Raw genomic sequence first — 19944 nt, 5'->3', positions numbered from 1 at the left:
CAGCAGCAACCGAGGTTGCGAAGCCGGATGGCTTGACAGCACATTTGGAACTATCGCCCATTCCGGCTACATACTAAGGTATTACTAAACGCTGTAGACGAACTCGGGGTTCTCTCGATCGGTCAAATCCAAGAACTCTTGGCCTTGTAGTTTTTCGTACCCGGCGCCGCACGAATCACTGCCTTTTTCTTGTTCTGGCGCTTGCACCACATATAAATAAAGAGCAAATCCACCAAGCTGACAGCATAGCAAACCACAATGGTGATCTCGGCCGGCCTGTATTGTGGTGCATCCTTGTCTGTAACACATGAAGTTGGTTAGCCATGATCTGTAGCCCCAAGATGGAGGGAGTCGGTAGCTTACCTCGAAACACCTGGGGGCCGATGATGTTGCCCACGCAGTAGCCGATAAGATACATGGCAGCAACAGTCGTCTTTTTCGTCCACCCGGCCACATTTGTCGAGATCAGGGACAGCAATGCGACGAATGGTGTGGGCGAGGCTTGTGTTAGGTAGTATCCAACGAGACGGCCTGGGCTGTTGCTCGCCGGGAGGCATGCAATCAAGAGCATGCCGAGTATGGCGATGATCATACCCACAGTAGAGAAAAGCTGAAAGGCCATTAGCGACCATGTGCTACTTCAAGACAATACTGAACCTACCAGTCTGTTCTTGTATTTGTCACCAAGATATCCGCATGCAATCAGAGCTACCACCTCGACCGCGCCTCCGGGGATACCCAGCAGAAGAGATTCCTCGGGCGAATACCCGAAAGAGACGATAAGCTGCGAGAAGAAATTGCTTATCCCGCCTGTCGACACAAGTCAGTCTTGATAGTTCAGATGCCATCCGTCGCCCAAGCAAAAAGTGGCTCACCGTTAGGGATGTCGGCAACGAGACTGTAGAACACAAAAGCCCAGATCATGGGATCGGTCAGAGCCTCCTTGCATTGATACCACTTGAAGTGTTTGTTCCCCACGCCCTGCTGGTTCACCCGGATGCGCTCGACCGCCATGACCCGCTCCTTGGGCGTGAGGAAGCGGGCGTTGAGCTGGCTGTCGGGCATGAGCCAGAGGAAGAGGGCGCCCATGGCGGCGGTGAAGAGCCCGATGACCAGGAAGACGAGCTGCCAGGACTTGATGGCCACCGGGTGGTGCTTGGTCCCCGCGGCGATGCCGTACGCAACGCATCCGCCGACGATCTGGCCGACGCCGTTGAAGCTGAACCAGATACCAGTCCGGCTACCCTGCTCGCTGATCGTATCTGCACAATGCCGTCAACAACTGTTGCGATTGACCGTTATTCATCGAGAGTGACTTACACCATTGACTAGTAAATAGAGCAAAACCAGGTGATACGGCCGCCTCGAAGACTCCGAGGAAGAATCGCACTAGGAAGGATTAGCAACAAGATTCACCGTATGATAAACCAGGGTTACAGACCCGTCATTGCACCAGCGAAGTTCTTAACCGCGGCCATGCAGCATAGGGTTAGCCCCCACATGATGACATTGAACGCCGAATACTTGGCCAAGGGCAGTCGTTGCAGAAGACGATTCGTTGGGTATTCCCAGAACAGGTAACCGAAATAGAACATGGATCCGATCCAAGAGTAGTCCTGGCCTTTAAAGTACTGGTTAGTGCACACTCGCTTCAAGTGTATAGTATACCCAATGCAGAACTCACCGACGAGGTTGATATCCGTCTGTTAACAACATGTCAGCATGTATAATTCGATTTCACGGTACTTGTGCTTGGAGCGGCAAAGTTACCTTCAACCCCATGACAGAGGCGTAGGACACGGTCGTCTTGTCAAGATAGTTCAGCCCGTACACGATACAGAGCAGCGGCATCAGGTTGCGGTCGATCTTGCGCAGCAGCTTCTTCTCCTCCGCCGGGGTCATGACGACGGTCTCGCCCGCGTGGCCGACGAGGACCTTGTAAGCCTCGTCGGCATCGTTCTTGTCGGCGTGCTGGAGTACCGTGCCGGCGTGGACGTCGTCCGGTTTCGGCGCCGCCGGCGCGGAGCCCGTCTTCTCGATGTCCGCGTCGTCATAGGGGCGGAGGAGGAGTGGCCGTCGGGCGGGTTGGTGTCATACTCGGGCGGGGCCGAGGCCTTCTCGCCGTCTCCTGTCATGGTACAAAATTGCCCTGCCTGCCTCGGTTGTTCTGCGCAGACCTCTGCTTTCCCAGCAACTAGTGGCGACGGGTGTGAAATAAATGACAATGCTGGAAAATAATTTGTTACGACCTCAAGAGAGAGGGAGCCGGGCAGCAGAAACAACGAGGAAGGTGGCCGTAATCGGTACGACGATCCGTGCCAGTTTATCGTCAATTCTTATCAACAAGACATAGATGTTGTGAAAGTGTGTCTACATATGCCATTTATCATCACGTAAAAGCAGTGATAAGGCCTCGCTGGGTTGACCCGAATCAGCCCATTGTAGTAGCATCCCGAGATCGCCATGTCGAGTTGAGCGGTATCTACGGTCTACGGGCTATATCCCGACGCCGACTGACATCATGTTGCGATACCCCCTCATGATAAGTGGTAGCGTGTCGGGCGTTACACAGTCTTGATACCGCGAAGACGTTGCACGATTGCAGAAGGGTCTTGGCCTAGATAGGAAGGTCGATGTGTGTCGCATCGACGGTTGAGGTAAGGTAGGTAAGGTAAGCCCTGATAGCAGCGGCAATTGCCCTGTGGCAGGCCTGTCCCGTCTCTATTGGGGATGGATTAGTGGGGGGTTGAGCGCGGAACCACTGACTATTTTACTTAATAATGGAGAACGAACAGCAGGGGGACAAAGGACGGATGTTCATAACGAAGAGAGACAAAGAAATGAAATGCTCATCATCAAAGAAGTGGTGCTGTGCACACTGTAAGAAAACACCCTACTCGTTTCTGGACGATATGCTTGTGAAACAGAACCAGTCGGCTTGTTTCGATTCGCAACAACAACGGCCGGGTTGTTACCATCGCCGTCGCCGGGTATATAAATCCTCGGCGACGGTCCTTCAAAAACAAAAGTTAAACCCAAACCAACCACGACAACAACAACAACACGAACACCCACCAGCTTACTCTCGTCTCTATATCTATCTATCTACTTCTCGCAAATGATGAATTTGCAACAATGGAGTCAACCCGACGAGATGTCGGGCTGGAATATCGCCTTCGCAACCGGCTGCGTCATCGTGGCGCTTCTGATAGGCTATTACAGCTTCAGGCTCAGCCTCAGGCTCATTCGTACGTTTTGGTCATTTCTATTCAGTCTGTTGTCACTGCTGTTCATGACCGTCTGGTTCTGTGGATGTGGCATGTTCTGCGTCTTCGTCTGCCTGTTTGTCTTCTTCTGCAGTGAGCCCAACAGCCCCCACTGTCCAAAGCCATGGAGCGACATAGGGCAGTGGGCGACGACGGTCCTTGGGCACACAATCCTAGTTCTTCGTATGGGTGGCCTTCCTCTCGTCTTGTCCTGGCTGTGGTCGTGGGAGATTACAGGTATGTCCACGTAATACCTCACTAACCCTCTCTCCTGCTAGTTAACGGTTGCGTCTGCTCTGTTTCTCTGTTTTCACCCATCACCATTACCGTCACCATCGGCGATGTAAGGTCTGGGATCTTTTAATTTAGTATGCGAAGAAAAAAGGAAGAACAGAAAAGAAAAAAAGAGAGAAGAAAAAAGCTAAGAACAAATAAAGAAAGAAAAAAATTACCAAGAACTATTAAGTTGTCCAAGATATACCGTGACCTATAAAGATGTCCCTAGCTAGGTATATATGTGATGTATGAAAAGTGAGTGGAGTGGCTACCCTTCATGTTCGTAGGGTATGGCCAGCCCACCATCAGGGTACTCACACGAATGTTTTGAATAACTACATACATTTCAGTCAAGGCTGACCTCTAGCAGTGTATATACCCCTATCCCCTTAGATCCGATGCAAGTGCGGGTGCCAGCCGAGATCGAGTTCCAAGATCCGGAGGAATCTGGACGGACCGGTAGTATCCAGAGACTTACACACCTACACCATCATCCCTCGAAACTGTATACATTCTGTCGCAGGAGCAACGGCTTCATAACCCCCCATTGACGGATCATCTCTTGCGCGTCAGCGGCACCGCCGGAGACGTCCGCAAAAGGAAATGAAATCCCCGCCCGTGTAATTTATATGAAGTTGGCCAGCCGGGCCCGCAACCCGCCTTCGTGGCAGGTGGGGTGAGGCTTTGTTCGCTTTAGGCCAACGGAGCTGGGCCGCCGGGCTTTTTCAATCAAGGGCGACGTTTGTTTGGGATAAAACATGCAAATGTCTGCCGATCCCCGGCAGCCTGGCGCCATACGTCAAGAGACAATGACGACGAGGAATCTAGGCCATCCTGGAAGGGGGCAAGCGGTTGAGCGGCGAACCATCTATAAAGTATGTATTTGTATGCGTAAGTCATGGCAGTAATGTCCCAACTGTATCCAGTCTGGTCTTCATAGCTCGCCCCCTTTGTCATATCCCACCATACCACGATCCCAAGAACTCGATAGTCCCCCATCATCAACATAATCATGCACGCCCCAACCCTCCTCTCCCTCCTCACGGCCGCCTCGACAGCGTCCGCCCTCTCGGGCTCCGGCCGCTCGACGCGGTACTGGGACTGCTGCAAGACGTCGTGCGCGTGGTCCGGCAAGGCGGCCGTGAGCCAGCCCGTGACGACGTGCGACAACAACAACAGCCCCGTCGCCAACGCCGACGCCCCCTCCGGCTGCGACGGCGGCGCCGCCTTCGCCTGCGCCAACAATTCGCCCTGGGCCGTCAACGACGACGTCGCCTACGGCTTCGCCGCCACCGCCATCGCGGCCGAGTCGGCCACGTGCTGCGCCTGCTTCAAGTATGTCCTTCTCACCTTTCTATCTCCTTTTCTTCCCTCTTCCTCTTCCATTAAAGCTTCACAATTCTTGCCGTCCGTTCTCTTCCACTCGACGCGTATAACTAACCCAAGCAGAATCACCTTCACCTCGGGCCCCGTCAGCGGCAAGACGATGGTCGTGCAGTCGACCAACACGGGCGGCGACCTGGGCTCGAACCAGTTTGACCTGATGATGCCGGGCGGCGGCGTCGGGCTCTTCGACGGGTGCACGCGCCAGTACGGCCAGGCGCTCCCGGGCCAGCAGTACGGCGGCATCTCGAGCCGGTCCGAGTGCGCCTCGTTCCCGTCCCAGCTGCGGGCCGGCTGCGAGTGGCGCTTCGACTGGTTCCAGAACGCCGACAACCCCAACTTCAACTTCGAGCAGGTCCAGTGTCCGAGCGAGCTCGTCGCCCGCTCCAACTGCCACCGCAACGATGACTCGTCATTCCCGGCCTTCAACGCTTGAGCGGATCGCGATAGGAGGTGTGAATAGCACGACAGAACTGCCTAGCGCTGGTTCATATTCCCATAATCTTGCATCAAGAATCTTGACAGTGCTCAAGTCCTGGCACTCTGAACATAGGGCATCGTCTTTCTATTCGTAGTATAGATTATATCTACTTTACATATATTATTATCCCACCTTGCTCTATCAGTATAAATTCAATCTTAATCGCAGAAACCATGTGTTGTCTTTCAAACACAGCCAACTGTAGTTTCGTTGCGTGAGTAGTATATATTGTCGTGTCGTCGTAATTCTCCATCCATATGGTAAAGTGGCGGTTGATTTCCATCTATATCTTCTTAAGCAGCAGAGACGTGCACCTGCCAGTACTTCCTCCAATCCGCCCACTCGCCCCCCTTCTCCTTGGTGTCGTCGTCGCCCTGTCCGGGCTTCCACTTGCCGAAGCCCCTGCCTTCGTCGTACTCAGGGAACTCGGCCGGCTCGGCCAAGAGGTTGCGCTTCCCGCCGTCGGCGAGGAACTTGAGGAAGTCCTCCGAGACGTGCACGTACTGGCGCAGGGCCTCGTAGACGTCGATCTTCGCGCCCGTGGTCCAGCTCAGGAGGCGCGGCTCCAGCAGCGGCGCGTCCGTGACCGACGGGTGCGACGTGCCGAGCGAGGTCAAGAACCACGAGTCGTGCCCTTGCTTGTTGTTGCCCGCCACGATGTCGCGCACAGTGTCAAAGTGCGCGCGCCCGTAGAACATGGACCGCTTGCTGCTCCACGAGTTGCTGTGCACCACCAGGACCGGCACGTCGATGTCGTCGTTGAGCCGCCCGCTCTGCTTGCCCGGGTCCAGGATGATGGCGCCCCGGAACGGGCGCTGCTGGCTGGGGCCGCCCTTGAGCGCCTGCATCGCGCCCGTCGCGCCGTACGAGTGGCCCGCTACGATCATGCCGTCGGTGTCGAGGCGGCCGGCCCAGTCGTGCAGGTGCGCGCCCTCGCGCCGCGGGTTGGCGGCGAAGACGTCCGCGCCGTCGCCGGCGTTGATGCGCCGCAGCACGCGCACCGCCTCCTCGATCTCGGCCTGGCGAAAGTCGAGCTGCGCCTTCTTGAAGTCGTCCTCCTTCAGGTCGCGGCCCTCAGCAGACTCGACCTCCGACATCCGGAACGTCAGACGGGTCTCGTCGGCGCGCCCGGCTTCCTGGATGATCGACCCGGGGCTGGAGCCGTCGCGGTGCTCGAGCATGGCGACCACGTAGCCCCGCGAAGCCAGCTCGCCGGCGTAGTGTGTGTAATCTGTCCGGCTGGACGCCATACCGTGGGAGAAGACGATGACGGGGTACCCCTCCTGGGTGGTATGTCCTGTGCGCTCCAACAGGATTTTCTCTACTTCGTCGCCGTCACCGGGCAGAATGCCTGACGACTCCGAAGAAGTGGACGATGAGTCGAGGGTCACGCCCTTGTCCCCGAGAAGTGGTAGGTCGACGCCGGTGGGGATCTTGATGTTGCCCACCAACAGCTTGATGGCGCCGGTGAACAAGGCATTTGTGAAGAAGTTGCCAATGTGGGCAAACTTGGCGTAGCCAGCCGCGGTCACCGAGAGGGGCTTGGGAATCCAATCGTGGTGGTGCTTGATGACGTGCTGCCCCTTGGATGCCGGGTAGTATAGCGTGAAGAGGAAGGTGCGCAACTCGAATGCATTCTCGTTGGTCGCTCTGAACCGGGCCGGGTCGACGAGCCGAGGCGACGACGCGGACGCCTCAATGTCGACAGCCCCGACGGCATGCGGGCCGCTGTACTGTGGCAGTGGGTGGGCGAGCAGATGGCGGGATGCCACGAAGCTGTAGAGAACGTAGCCGATGGCCAGCGAGCAGGCGACATATCGCCATGTAAACCGTGGGCGGAGGACGGGCGGGACCCAGCTAGTCGCTGGGCGCGCCTGAGATGCTTCTGGAAATGGCTTCATCTTGGTTATTCTTTACTACCGCGATGAATTATTGAAGAAGATAAGGCTGGTTACAGCTTGGCAGTCGTGAAATTGATGGATTGGATATCTTTGTATCGAGCAGCCAAGCATGGCTGACTACCTTACCTATGATGCAATGGGCGTGTGCTCAGAACCCCGCCACGTCTTTGGTGGCGATATTGGTCCAAGTCAGCAGCAGTTTCACTTCATTGAGGTCATGCTCGACAATCTCGTAGAGCAGGTTTCAGTGGATTTAGGATACTCACGGAAACAAGAATTACCGACCCAAACTGACTGTAAAAGGCATGTATATATCTATGTAGGAATGCATTTTGTTAGGTATATTTGATATATTTCTTCGACCTTCTAAGAAACAGAGTGGGAGGGTTGCTCACTGCTCAAATGTTACGTCATACCACTAATAAAGTGCTATCAAGCGCTGTAGTGAACTGTTTGTTGACTAACACAGCTGCCACCAATCGCTGCAGTATGAGACCATTGGACAGATGCGCATAGTCGCAACAACATTCATTTCCCATAGGAACTCAATGACCTCACTCAAGAACAACGTCTGACGGCATGACCTCCTGACAAGACGACCTCGGCTTTCGGCCGCCAACAACCGGGCCATTGCCGGCGAGGAGTGGGCACCGCACTTCAGCAACAGTCTAACATGTCGGTAAGGGATAGATCGATAGAGCGGAGAGGCAGCCAGACAGCTAATAGGTAGGAGGTAGGCACCGGGAAACTAAGAAACAGATAGTCCCCTGCACCGTCGACAAACGGCTTTTGTTATTTGATGGGCTATCCAGAAAGGCGGGGGCTACCCCCGAGGCTCGGGCTGTTTCAACGCCGTCCTACGTGGCTGAACATCATCTTGGCCAATCCGAATTCCGATTGGTCTCTTTGGGGAAAAGAGCTCAGCTGGTACGGAGTATTGTACTTACATCAAGTAGCTTAGCTGCTCCTGTGTAGGTACCTAACGGACTGTCTGTACTTCATTATGACATGTACGTCGCGAAGTGGACCAAGAATAATGGCGTATACGATACGGCATCTACAATACATACCCGGCTGCTCTACTAGCACGCAGAATGAAAGAGCCATGTACATAAAGTACGTATCATCAAATACTATTTTTAATTTGCCCATGCATAAGCACATGCGCGTCCTGCAGCAGAATCTTCGAGACCCATTTTCTCATTGGTGTGTGCCCACAGTTGACCGAGATTGAGCTGACTGACTGAGCGCGTCACTCTGCCGCGTGCAGTTACCGTGATCCCTTTCGGCCTGCCAGTCATATCTCAGCTCAGGCGCTTTAGGATACTTACACAGGTATGCAGGTACAGGTTGGGGGGTGTGGATGCACAAGCGCCAGTGGACCTTTTGGGGGAAGAAACAACTCAGCTTCAGCTCTCTTCTAGTCTCTTTTGGGTTACGCTACTGCAGGTACAGCAGGAGCAGGGAAATTGGGGATTGGTTCATCACAAACCGGCCTTGACCTGGCTGCTTGCGCGTACGACTTCGATCCCCCCCCATCTCTGTCTGTGGGCTGCGATTGGACCCCCTCACCTTGCTTTAGGCTGTGTGTTTATATCAACTCTGAAAAATTAATTATTTGTGTCTTGGATGTCGAATATCCCCGAATGAGAGAAGCAAGTAATAGTAAAAATAGCAATAGTGGCAGCAGCCCATCGAGACTCTGAATGTCGATCTTGACCTTAAATTGCTATGACCGTAGAGAATGTGGTCAGTCGGGGCGTCATGGCGTCCTATGTTTTGCAGTCAGTTGCGAGAAAGAGTGACCTCGCGATGGCTCATGTTTCAACTGAGGATCTCGGGTCGGGGCAATTTCTCTCTCTCTCTCTCTCTTTTCTTCTCTTTTCTTCTCTTTTCCCGACGCGTGGTAGGGGATGAAAACCGGTTTGACCATGGTCCCTCCCCCGCTGATCAACCGAGACAATATCGCCAATCCGGGCGGATCAGCCGAACAGAGTAGCAACCATAGAGGGATAGGGCCCGCAAGGGATGAAAGTAAACACATATAGGGCAGTTTCAAAATATGAGACAAATGCTACGCGAGATAGAAAACGTCCGACCAGAGAAAGAAGGAAAGAAAGAAAGAAAGGTCTCCGACAACTCTAAGGGTCTCCATTACCGACACAATGGGAGGATCGAACGGACGGCTAGATATTACGGAGTATACCCCATCGCGCCGGGAGCTTTCTGAAGTAGAGAACCTTGTTAGATTTTCATCCCATCTACTTGGGATGGCAGGTCCTGGTCCGTCCACCATGTTTGCTGTTGTGTATTTATGCAGAGCCCCGGAAATTCTATCGATCTACCCAGATGCAGGCCATTGTGCCACAGGGAACGGGAAGGATCTCAAGGCTCAGCGGCGCCTTTTGTCATACATATAGTTGGGTATACACACGGAGTCCAGCTAGTTCACCTAAGCACACACAGACACACGCGAGAAGAGAAAAGAAGGGTTGAGGCGCCAGACCAAAACTCGGTCTTCCTGGCGAATGTCAACTTTGCCTTTGATATCTATAGTACAGGAAGGCTCGCTGACACCCGCGGGTGTACAAAGTCTTGAGCAAAGACCGATAAAACATCCAGCTTTTTCGTGGTTGCAAACTTCCCCGGCTCTGCCATTACATATTGAACAAAGTGACTCTTAAGTTTGTACAGGAAAGAGAAGCAGGCAAAGCACGAGGATAGAAACAAAAACATGGGGAGAACACTTCTTGGGCGAAGCGGAGATAGGTAGTGGAAGAACTGTGATGGATTGATTGTTTTGCCAGAGGCAGCGATCTCTTTCCCATATAGACCTCTATCGAAAACAAGTATAATTAGCGGCAGGAAGTCGTAGAAAGAAACGCCATTCTCTGCTGTCCATCCCAGGGTTCTTGGAGACCGCACACATCGATAAAATCCTCCGTGGCGAGATTTGTATTGTTGTCCCAACACCGAGACGAGATATTACAAGAATCAAGATGAAATCCTGCAAGCCTGGCCGAAAAATGCGCATTGCAGATTATGCAAGGGCCCCCAAGCGCAATGCAAGAAACCGTATTGTTGCCGTATACTCCCAGAAGTCCAACCCACACCAAACCCCGTAAACCAACCATACTGCTTTCCCGTCATAAAAGGGCGTATCATCCCACGAATTAAAGTATTATCGACATAGAAAATCGTGAGCTAGACGTGAATGCGAAAGCAAGCAAGGTCGATTTACAGAGCCAGGAGACCGACGAGACCGACGAGGCCACCGAAAGCAGCGGCCTTGCCGGCACCGGCAGTGGGGATGGGGGCACCGGGGGTGGTGGCCTTGGTAGGCTGGGTGGGGTAGCCACCGGTGGGAGCGGGAGCCAGAGTGGTGGGTTGGGCTGGGACAGCGGGAACGGTGCCGTTGTTGTAGGTAGGGGGCTAGAGGAATATCGAGTCAGTACGGTGGTTTCTATATATCCAAAAAGGGGTAGTAGTAAGCAACTTACGGGAACGGGCTTGCCGGAGCACTGAGCGCCGTTGCACTGGACAGCGGAGGTGGTGAAGACGGGCTTGCTGACGGTGCAAGGGCAGTCGGTGATGGTCAGAGTGGTGGGGGCAGTGACGGTGTAGGTCTTGGTGCCGTAGGTGATCTGAGTGGGGCCGGGGCAGTAGGTGGTGTACTTGTCGACGACCTCAGTGGTGTACTTGACGACCTGCGAGGAGATGGTGGTGCCGTTGGTGGTGGCGATCACGGGGTAGGTGGCGGCCGGGGTGCTCTTGCTGGACTCAACGGCGGCGGTGCTCTTAGTGGCAGAGGTAACGGCCTGAGTGGCGCTGGTGGTGGCAACAGCAGAGCTGGAGCTGGCAGCAGCAGGAGGGGGAGCAACCTGGTACTGGGCGGAAGCACCAGCAACGAGGGCGGCAAGGGCGAAAGAGTACTGCATCTTGACTGATTTGTCGGGGTATTAGGTTACTCGGGAAGAGTGGTTGATTGTCGTGAGGATTATTAGGTAGTTAGAGCAAATTAGGTATGCTGTAATAACGAATGAATGTGACTGATAAGTCAGGGTTTGTTTGCTAGTGAGCGTGTGTGGGTGAGGAGGGAAAGGAAAGAAGAGTTGTCAATCATGGAGAGACGTGACTTATATACAGAGTTGCCGACATGGGAACTAAAGTCAAGACATGGGGTGGGTGGTTCGCCGGTGCACCATACACACACAGACACAGACACACCCACATCTACACCACCACACGACAAGAAGGTCGCCATCCTGTCAGTGCCTCTGTCTCTCTCGTTGCTACTCCATGTCCACTGCGACAGTGCCACCCCTGCTCTTTACCTATTTGCCCACTATACGCTCACTATGTAGCCGGGGGGTCCACCATAGCGTCGACAGGCTGAAATCCTCCCTTAGCCTTGCCAGCTTATTTCGCTTTGCGATCGAATCAAAGGCACTGTCTTCCAGAATCTGACATGGTACGGGGGTGGAAGGGGGAGTGGGCGGGCGTTGATTGTGCATTGACGGTGCTGTCAATTCTATCACAAATCAAGGGGTGGGTGGAGTACTGGAGACAAGTACAGATGGCTCCGTCTGAACTTGTACGATACTATTAGCTGAGAGCTCCACGCCCGCTCGTCTTAGCACTAGGGACCATGGGCAGAATGAGCCGGAAAGGGGCAGAGACGATGCGAAATCAGGCGGTAGATACGGCTGGCTCCTGGCTCTCGCAGCCCGTATCTGGCGCCTCCAATTGGAGGAAAAGGCCCCAACGGGTTTGGCCGAGGCGTAACACCTCGTGGGACAAGAGGTATGCTAGAGGGCGGAATCAGTGTGTGGCAGTACATTCGACGCTAACCTAACCCTTTACCCCTGGATCTGCTCGACGTGATCATGTGGAACTGTCGCCTTGAGCTGTAGGTTGAACAGACCTGACTGGTCGGAGAAGTTTTTTCTTCTCCTTCCATCCTTTCTTTTCTGGCGATTGGCTTGGCGGTGCTGAGGAGAGAGATGGCGGCTTGTCGGCGTGCAATCTACTACTGCAAGGTACAGCTTTTCGCAGCTGCAGACAAGGGTATGGGAAATTACAGCGCCACTGGTCTGTGTTTTCCTTGGTTCTCTCTCGGTCAGCAACTCACTCACTGACTGCCCGCCAGCTTCACTGTCATTAATTATAGCATTGACCGATGAAAGTGTTCTAAAATCAGCCGTCCATCCACCAGCGGCTCAGCCGCCGTATCATATCGGTATGGACGTAGTGGCTATGCGCATGGATTTGAAGTCGTCATAAACCATTAAAACGTTCTGGAAAGTCGGCGCGTTCGGGTTCCCCGCCGCCGGGCAGCGCCGGTGTCAATCCCATGTTAAGATTTTGGCGGCAGTTTACAGGGCAATAGCTCGTTTAAGGTTAGGTAGCAGGTCCTTAACGGTCAGAAGAGGCTATTACCAATGATACTACATACATACATACGTACAGTGCTCAGCGAGCACCTGCAAGCGATTGGGCTAAATGCAGGAACAATGTCGGCTAACGAACGAAAAGTTACGCTGCTGCAGGAACAGATTAGCACATTACCTCCATTACCCGCATTCAGCTTGTGTTGTGCTTATGGAGGTTGGTAGTTGACCCCGTTACCTACCCAAGAACCGTCGCGGCTGGCTTGGTCTCTTGAGCTGGAAGAAAATGTACTACATATTCCAGGTAGCAATAGCAATACGAGTACATAAGAATGCCAGCTAGGTATGCATGTAGCGTATCCCGTATAGCAGCGATGTGAAGACTAGGATTACTTGCCCAGCAAGAGGTGCTATTGGCCAGGCTACATGTCGATAGACAGGGTTCCGCGTAGCTGGCTTCTATTTGGAGTAACGGACTGACGCCGCCCTGAAAAGACGGAATGAACAAGCGGTACAAGCTGACCTATGTATGTGTCAGAGAAAAAGGGCCAGTCAGAGAGAGAATTGGAAGGATTCCAGGTTGTAGCACTGCTTACAGCAGTACTGTCAGCAGCTGCCCCAGGCTGACGACGGAATTTTCTGGCTTCAACCTGTCTTTGCTGAAGACTTTCACATGGTCCATGTTGATGATATGGCCATGGGCTTGATCGGACGATTGTCGAGCGAAATTGCCCCCGTCTGTCGTGCTTGAAGGTGAAGCAGATGCCTCCTCGTCTCCGGCCACGGAATCGAGTGGGACCGCTTCCATTCTCCGCAACGTTGTTGTCGTTGTGGATAGACATGGTGCTGGCATGTCCAAAACTCAAATGTCATGCTCGTATTTCGTTATTGCGCCTTGTCCTTCAACACACAATCTATTGAGGCATCAAAATGGGGCATCATCGTGGTTGACCAAGCACCTGCCACCAGCATCCGGAGCAAGCCAGGATATCTGCTAGGAGCTGGTAAATATTGACTTTGGAAGGCCTGCTAGTGTGCCAAGAGCACCTGGCACCTCTTCCCATTGCCAGTCCCAGTCCCCGTTCTCCATTCTCCATCGAGCTTGGGATTCCCACTGTCGAGCTTGCGTCGTCAACAAAACCACTCCTCTTCTTCCGCGGCCGTCGCATTTAGGGCGCGATCGTCGTGGTCTCGACCCGTGACTACCTGGGTATGGGCCATATCCTCCCCCAAATGAGGATAGGATCATCGATCGCGATAACGATATTTTTAAGTATGAAGATATGATCCACCGTTAAAGAAAATTAGAAAATGCCCTCCATCCCTTGCCCAAGTCGTCCGCCGGGCATTAGGTTAGTCACGGCCATGCCCGACGGACTGCCAAAAGCGAGTGAGTATCTGATGGAACTAGGTAATAACCCGGTTTGATGGCCTCTATGTGCTAGGAACCCCCAACGAACATTCAGCGATAACCTACCTAGGCTATTCACATTCTCGTATTACAGTCAGTTAACTGTTCATTCACGCATGATAGGCTTCGCCTACCAGACCTATTGGGGTTGGAAGAACCGCTTCCGCGAAACCCAGGCACCCAGGCCGTCTGGTCCCAAAGCCGAGGGCCTAGATTTCCCATCAGCTACCGCAGTCGACCCATAGCGGAGTGACCATGCCGCATTTGGCAACTGCTCAATTTCCACATGTTAGCCTATTGACCCAAACGGACAAGATTACCTCGAATCTGGTAAATGAGGCATACGACGAGATGCACCACAACCAAATCAAAACAACGCGACTTCTTTCCCGCTCTACCAAGCCAAGCGTTAACCGTGCCTGCAGAGTTTCTACTCACATACACACACCACTCGAGAGTCCTGATGACATACAAGCGACCCTCGTATGTGATTGCTACCAGAAAGCCAACTATTTCGAAACCCCAACCTGTTGTACGACGACCCTAGCTCAACACCAAAGTGACTGTCTTGACTTGGAATGCCTCTGTATCGGAAGATCGGAAGAACTACAGGCGCCAGAGCTGCTGTTTGGTTGGCCATCAGTGTTCAGCACCTCCCAGCCGGCACAGATTTCGAGACAATCGCCATATATGCTCATGTCTGTACCGACGGAAGCTCTTTCTCAATATGCAGTCCATGTTAGCTTTCAGGTTACAGCTGCTGCGTCCAGCCTGCGACAGGCGCAGGCTTCTCTGAATTCGATCAACGGGATATGTTTGTGGACAACAGACCCGGTGAATTATGTCCAATCGACCATCTTACTCGATACCGTGATTTGACATTGTCTTGGGATAATACAAAGCTTGTTGGCTGGCTCAAGTGAGACAGCTGCCCTCGCCATCTTCTATATGTGAAGCCATACCTTGTGGTGTAACACCTCCGAACAGGCCAATTACATTCCACATGCCTACTCTGACGTAACGACGGCTTATGGACATTCACACCACCACATTCGCGGGGCCGCATTATGATCTATGATCGACTTCTTAGGACATGGAGATGGGCAATATTGCAACACCCACAATTAACTCACTTTGAAATACTCAACCTATTGATCTAGCAAGACCTGCGCCTGTGCCACGTTCCACCACGAGTTCTGGCCGATGCAGGTGTGGGTATATTCTTTCAGCTCAAGCAACCAGCCGAGATATACCCCAGAGACATATATCCAGATACCTTGGGATATTCCGAAAAAGATGATAGGGAAGCAATGCCAGAGTGATTGACGAGTTTCGGTATGCGCTGTAGCAGTGGCGGCGGTGGCGGCGGCGGCGGCATTACCAGTATGCATCTGACAAGACGGAGTCCTCTCGGGACTTAGTAGGCCCTTAGCTTCGCCTGCCGTGGACCCTCTTGATCGCAATGCCCCCCGCATTCAGGCCGTGTCGCTGAAAGAGCTGCAAGAGTGACGTCGGACTTTATATTGAGTTAATAAGCAGCATACACGGGGCTTCGGTCTTTTTCGGTGTTGCCCATGTCGTGACCGTGAAACAGAACAGGACGCAACGACCGAGACACACATTCTCGTCACATATATTACTACTAAAGCAAGGTCACATTTGGTCTTGGCTGACACAGCTTTGTCCTACGTTACTGTCTATTTACACAGTGAAAGAGAAAAAAGAAAGATGGCAGCTTCAAAGATGAGGGCAGTCGGTGAGTAGCAACCAAAGAAGAAATCGAGCTCTCCGTTCGTCACTTACACGCAATTCTACCAGACACCAAGGGTGGCAAGGGTCCGGCCTCCGCTCTGTTCATCAACGACGCCACACCGGTGCCGGAGCCCAAGGAAGGGGACGCCCTGGTTAAGATCAAGGCCTTCGGCCTCAACCGCATGGACCTGCTGCAGCGCGAGGGCAAGTACCCGCTGCCCCCGCAGGCGCCCCTCACCCTCGGCGTCGAGTTTTCGGGCACCATCGAGTCGCTGGGCGCCGGCGACCACGGCAACTTCCAGGTGGGCGACGCCGTGTTCGGCCTGGCGTACGGCGGGGCCTACGCCGAGTACATCGCCGTCTCATCCAAGATGCTACTGCACAAGCCGGCCCACCTGAGCTGGGAGCAGGCCGCCGCCATCCCCGAGACCTGGATCACGGCGACGCAGGCGCTGCACCTCGTCGGCGAGTTCGCCGGCGCCGGCAAGTCGGTGCTGTGGCACGCGGGCGCCTCGGGCGTCTCCATCGCCGGCATCCAGCTGAGCCGCGACGCGGGCGCGGCCGCCGTCTTCGCAACGGCCGGCACCGACGCCAAGTGCCGCTTCGTCGAGCGCGAGCTCGGCGCCACGGCCGCCTACAACTACAAGACCGCCGAGGACTGGGACCGGCGCATCCTCGAGGCGACGGGCGGCAAGGGCGTCGACCTCATCGTCGACTTCATCGGCGCCCCCTACTTCCAACGCAACCTCAACGTCGCCGGCCGCGACTGCCGCTGGGTCTCCCTCGGCCAGATGGGCGGCTCGGTCCTGCCGGCCGACGTCAACATCGGCCCCTTGCTCTTCAAGCGCGTCCGCCTCGAGGGCTCCACCCTCCGCAGCCGCGAGCCCGACTACCAGGCCCGCCTGCGCGACAAGCTGGCCGAGTACATCCCGCACTTCCAGGAGGGCGGCGCGCTCAAGGTCCTGATCGACACCGTTATGCCCTGGGAGGACATCGTCAAGGCCCACGAGCTGATGGAGAGCAACTCCATCACGGGCAAGATCATCTGCACCATCTCGTAGGGAGTAGTAGATGAAGTAGCTATCAACTGGGGCCGATAATCATGATGGGCTTATGCAGTTTAATCAAACCGTCCCATGAACATACAATCAATATGCCTACTTACTCAATTTGATCCTGATCCAGGATAACGCATGAGTGACAGCCAACTTCGCGCAGTCCACACAAGCTGTCGTATCCCAAATCCATGACACGGCTTAATTTATAAATAAGTACTCTCCCCAAGTGTTATGATACTATGACCCATATACTTCTTTCAGGATTGATTTTCGCACTCAAAATCTCGCCTTGGAATAGCAACAAGCACAAGGAAACCGCCAGACTGCCTGTCACCAGAATCGAGCGTATGATCACTGCAGGAAGTCTCCAAGTATCGTTCTTGGTTATAGACATAACTGATCTTATCTCATTACCGTTTCCTCTATCCTCCGCGCTATATATCGTATACACCACGGATATAGTCAAGTGTAGTCTTCTTGTAGTTCTTCATCTAGTGTATGATGGCTGATACTTGTATCATCCCATACCTCTCCCATACCTTCTGAATCCCAAAACCAACAAAACGTACCCCATCGATTGCGCTTGTATGCATAACACCAGTGGTATTACGTGCAATCATGACTTGCTCAGCTGCTACCAATAATACAGTATCGTATCACGCAGTCGATCATGAGTTGATGTCAAACTGCTTGATCATGTCTGCCAGATGCAAGGCCTCCGACTTGTAGTCTAGCGGTGTCGCATTCATCACTTGGTATCGTATCCTGATACAAACAAATTAGTCGTTGGAAGTTGTTGTTGCTGTAGGTTGGCAGTAACTTACTTCTGGTTCTCTCCATATGTATCCATCTTTGCTCTCACGCGGAAGTTGAGTTTGGTACAGTTGGCAGCCTCGAACTTAGCAGCCAGTGAGGGCTCGTCGTTCTCCTTCAACTCCATGGCCTGGTCGGCAGTCATACCATCCATGATAATACGACTGACCTCGTCGAAACAACTGAGCCATAGTTGGCCTGTATGGTCGTTGACGTTGATGCTCATGATGTAGCGGTATTCGGGTCGAGGGTGGTCGGCCTGGCACTTCTCACATCGCCACGTACCGTCGCCTGAGTCCATCACTTTCTTGTTGCAATCTGAGTTCATACAGGCAGGATAGCAGAAGTTTTCCTGACGGATGTAAACAACAGTTGCTTTCAGGTTGAAGTAGTCGCCTCCCGGGTTTTCCACGCCCAAGTTCTCATCCTTAACCTGCAAGATGGACTTGGTCTGATCTTGACGACCTGTCGCCGCGCCCATGGATGACATGTTGTTGTGTGTGTTGAAGCTTCCGCTTGCTCCTTGAGAGTCGTACCAACCCTTGAGCTTGTGCGCCTCTTCGATATCAGGGTCTACAGACATGGTACCTGAAGATAAAAGCGACAGCGAGCGGCCCCCGAAGTCCGACACCTTCACACCCTTGAAAGCCACCACTGACTCGGGCTGGGTATCAAAAGCAGTTGCGGACTTGCCCCAGATGGTAACGCGTACGGAGAACTGGGAGTCGTCAACTAGGGTTAATTCTCGCTTGTCATATGGCTTTTGCGTCGTCTTGGAGACAATCTGATTCACGTCGCCAACTTCTTTGAGAACACCGAGAACGTCGATGGTGCTATCCTTTTCGACATCCTGGAGTTTCTGGATGTTGACAAAGTTGTAGCGCACCTGGGGCACATTAGAAGTGTCCTCTGCCTTCTCGATGACCGTGTCGCGCTCAAACGTCAACTCGTAATCGTTCGGAAGATTGCTGAACTGTTTCTTGGCAAGTTGTACGCGGCAAGGGCTGCTGATATAATAGACACTGCCCTCCTGCAGCATGTCGTAGTACTGATCGCATTGCTCGTTGAACCCGGTCGCCTTGATCTCACCGCTCTCGTCGAGGAGATTGACCGAGAACAGCTTTCCTTCGCCAGAAGGCTTGTGCCACGTCTTGATATCCGACTTGGCGGAAATTCGAGCCTTGATGGTCCATTTGTGTGCGTAAGGGAGAGGGCTTCGATGGGGTAAATGACAGCACCGCCGTGGTTTGCTGAACCGCTCTTCTGAGGCGCACTTCGAGAAGGGAGGGACTCTGACTTGACGGCTGGAGATTCGGATTTGGCACCATAGAAGCCTGAGCCACCAATGGTAGTATTGCCGTCTTGAGCTGCTGGCTTGGATTCAAACGCGACAGGCTCGCCGATACGGTCGTGGACTCCGAGATTGTCGGCAACCTCAAGGTCAAGAATAATCAGAATGCTGGCCAAACTCATTAGTATGGATAGAGTGAGGAGGGCGGCGGCAAGGTATTTACTTCTTGCCCTTCACGGAATTGGCCTGGTAAGACTTGACGCGCACAATGCAACCTCGGACCAGCTGGCCCTCGTGTATGACGTGGTTTGCTTCTATTTAGTTGTCAGAAAGGGCGATTCCCGGGGTGAGAGGGCAGGCATAACGTACGTGTCGCAAGCATGCACTGGACGTAGTTCCGCACATCGCTGAGGACAACTCGGTAACGTTCGACGTTGGCTCCACCCGCGGGCTGGGCAGCTAAGGGCTTGATCTGGAGGCATTGCAAGACGGGGACTGGGAAGCGCTGGTCGACATTCTTGGTGTCGTCGAAGACGGCCCTGCGGTAGATGCGTCAGTTCACAGGCTCAAGCAAGCGCGAAGGGGAGGAGAGTGGCCATACTCTAAGGCGCCCTGCGTTATGGCCGATTTGGCCTCTGCAACAGACATTCTGAGGTCAAGTTCTCAATACCAAAAACAAGGTCTGACAAAGATAGGTGATAGCCAAGGTCTGGTGTGTAAAAACGAGGATATGTTCCGCTCTGCGAAGTCTAGAGAAGGGACGGTGTTTTTCGGGGCTTGTCTATACGCCGAAAGTTGGGAGAGAAAACGGGACGCGACATCCAGACGCGACGGGGCGAGGTTCGTGGTGCAATTGTTTAAGTGGTTTTCCTAAACCCGACAGCTGATAAAACCCGGCAGCCTTAGCGTGCCCCGTACTATC

The 19944-nt window shown here is 53.6% G+C and overlaps 7 protein-coding genes across 7 annotated transcripts; 3 read left to right on the top strand and 4 right to left on the bottom strand.

Annotated features, from left to right (window-relative positions):
- Positions 1-122: 122 nt before the first annotated feature.
- Positions 123-2031, bottom strand: PG994_010507 (uncharacterized protein; the record flags this gene model as incomplete). The annotated part of the gene is made up of 7 exons (XM_066861916.1): positions 123-298; positions 364-610; positions 662-810; positions 876-1262; positions 1321-1389; positions 1442-1703; positions 1771-2031. Coding segments are annotated over 7 exons (1551 nt in total), but the record flags the coding sequence as incomplete, so codon positions are not given.
- Positions 2032-3154: 1123 nt separating this feature from the next.
- Positions 3155-3630, top strand: PG994_010506 (uncharacterized protein; the record flags this gene model as incomplete). Its single annotated transcript, XM_066861915.1, has 2 exons — positions 3155-3248; positions 3545-3630. The coding sequence occupies 2 exons, from the start codon at positions 3155-3157 to the stop codon at positions 3628-3630; spliced, it is 180 nt and encodes a 59-aa protein (XP_066711025.1).
- A 924-nt stretch (positions 3631-4554) lies between these two features.
- On the top strand, positions 4555-5361 carry PG994_010505 (putative endoglucanase type K; the record flags this gene model as incomplete). Its single annotated transcript, XM_066861914.1, has 1 exon — positions 4555-5361. The coding sequence occupies one exon, from the start codon at positions 4555-4557 to the stop codon at positions 5359-5361; it is 807 nt and encodes a 268-aa protein (XP_066711024.1).
- Positions 5362-5699: 338 nt separating this feature from the next.
- Positions 5700-7307, bottom strand: PG994_010504 (uncharacterized protein; the record flags this gene model as incomplete). Its single annotated transcript, XM_066861913.1, has 1 exon — positions 5700-7307. One exon carries the CDS (start codon positions 7305-7307, stop codon positions 5700-5702), a length of 1608 nt encoding a protein of 535 aa, XP_066711023.1.
- A 3237-nt stretch (positions 7308-10544) lies between these two features.
- On the bottom strand, positions 10545-11245 carry PG994_010503 (uncharacterized protein; the record flags this gene model as incomplete). Its single annotated transcript, XM_066861912.1, has 2 exons — positions 10545-10739; positions 10808-11245. 2 exons carry the CDS (start codon positions 11243-11245, stop codon positions 10545-10547), a joined length of 633 nt encoding a protein of 210 aa, XP_066711022.1.
- Positions 11246-15851: 4606 nt separating this feature from the next.
- On the top strand, positions 15852-16921 carry PG994_010502 (uncharacterized protein; the record flags this gene model as incomplete). Its single annotated transcript, XM_066861911.1, has 2 exons — positions 15852-15864; positions 15927-16921. The coding sequence occupies 2 exons, from the start codon at positions 15852-15854 to the stop codon at positions 16919-16921; spliced, it is 1008 nt and encodes a 335-aa protein (XP_066711021.1).
- Positions 16922-17738: 817 nt separating this feature from the next.
- Positions 17739-19670, bottom strand: PG994_010501 (replication factor-a protein; the record flags this gene model as incomplete). Its single annotated transcript, XM_066861910.1, has 3 exons — positions 17739-18991; positions 19392-19561; positions 19624-19670. 3 exons carry the CDS (start codon positions 19668-19670, stop codon positions 17739-17741), a joined length of 1470 nt encoding a protein of 489 aa, XP_066711020.1.
- Between the last annotated feature and the right edge of the window lie 274 nt (positions 19671-19944).

Source organism: Apiospora phragmitis (genome assembly GCF_038363925.1).
Source record: "Apiospora phragmitis strain CBS 135458 chromosome Unknown utg000010l:1.0-9815664.0:1.0-9183399.0, whole genome shotgun sequence".
NCBI classification, from domain to species: Eukaryota; Fungi; Ascomycota; class Sordariomycetes; order Amphisphaeriales; family Apiosporaceae; genus Apiospora; species Apiospora phragmitis.
The sequence above is the reverse complement of the archived record's forward strand: the minus strand, read 5'-3'. Positions and strand labels throughout refer to the sequence as shown.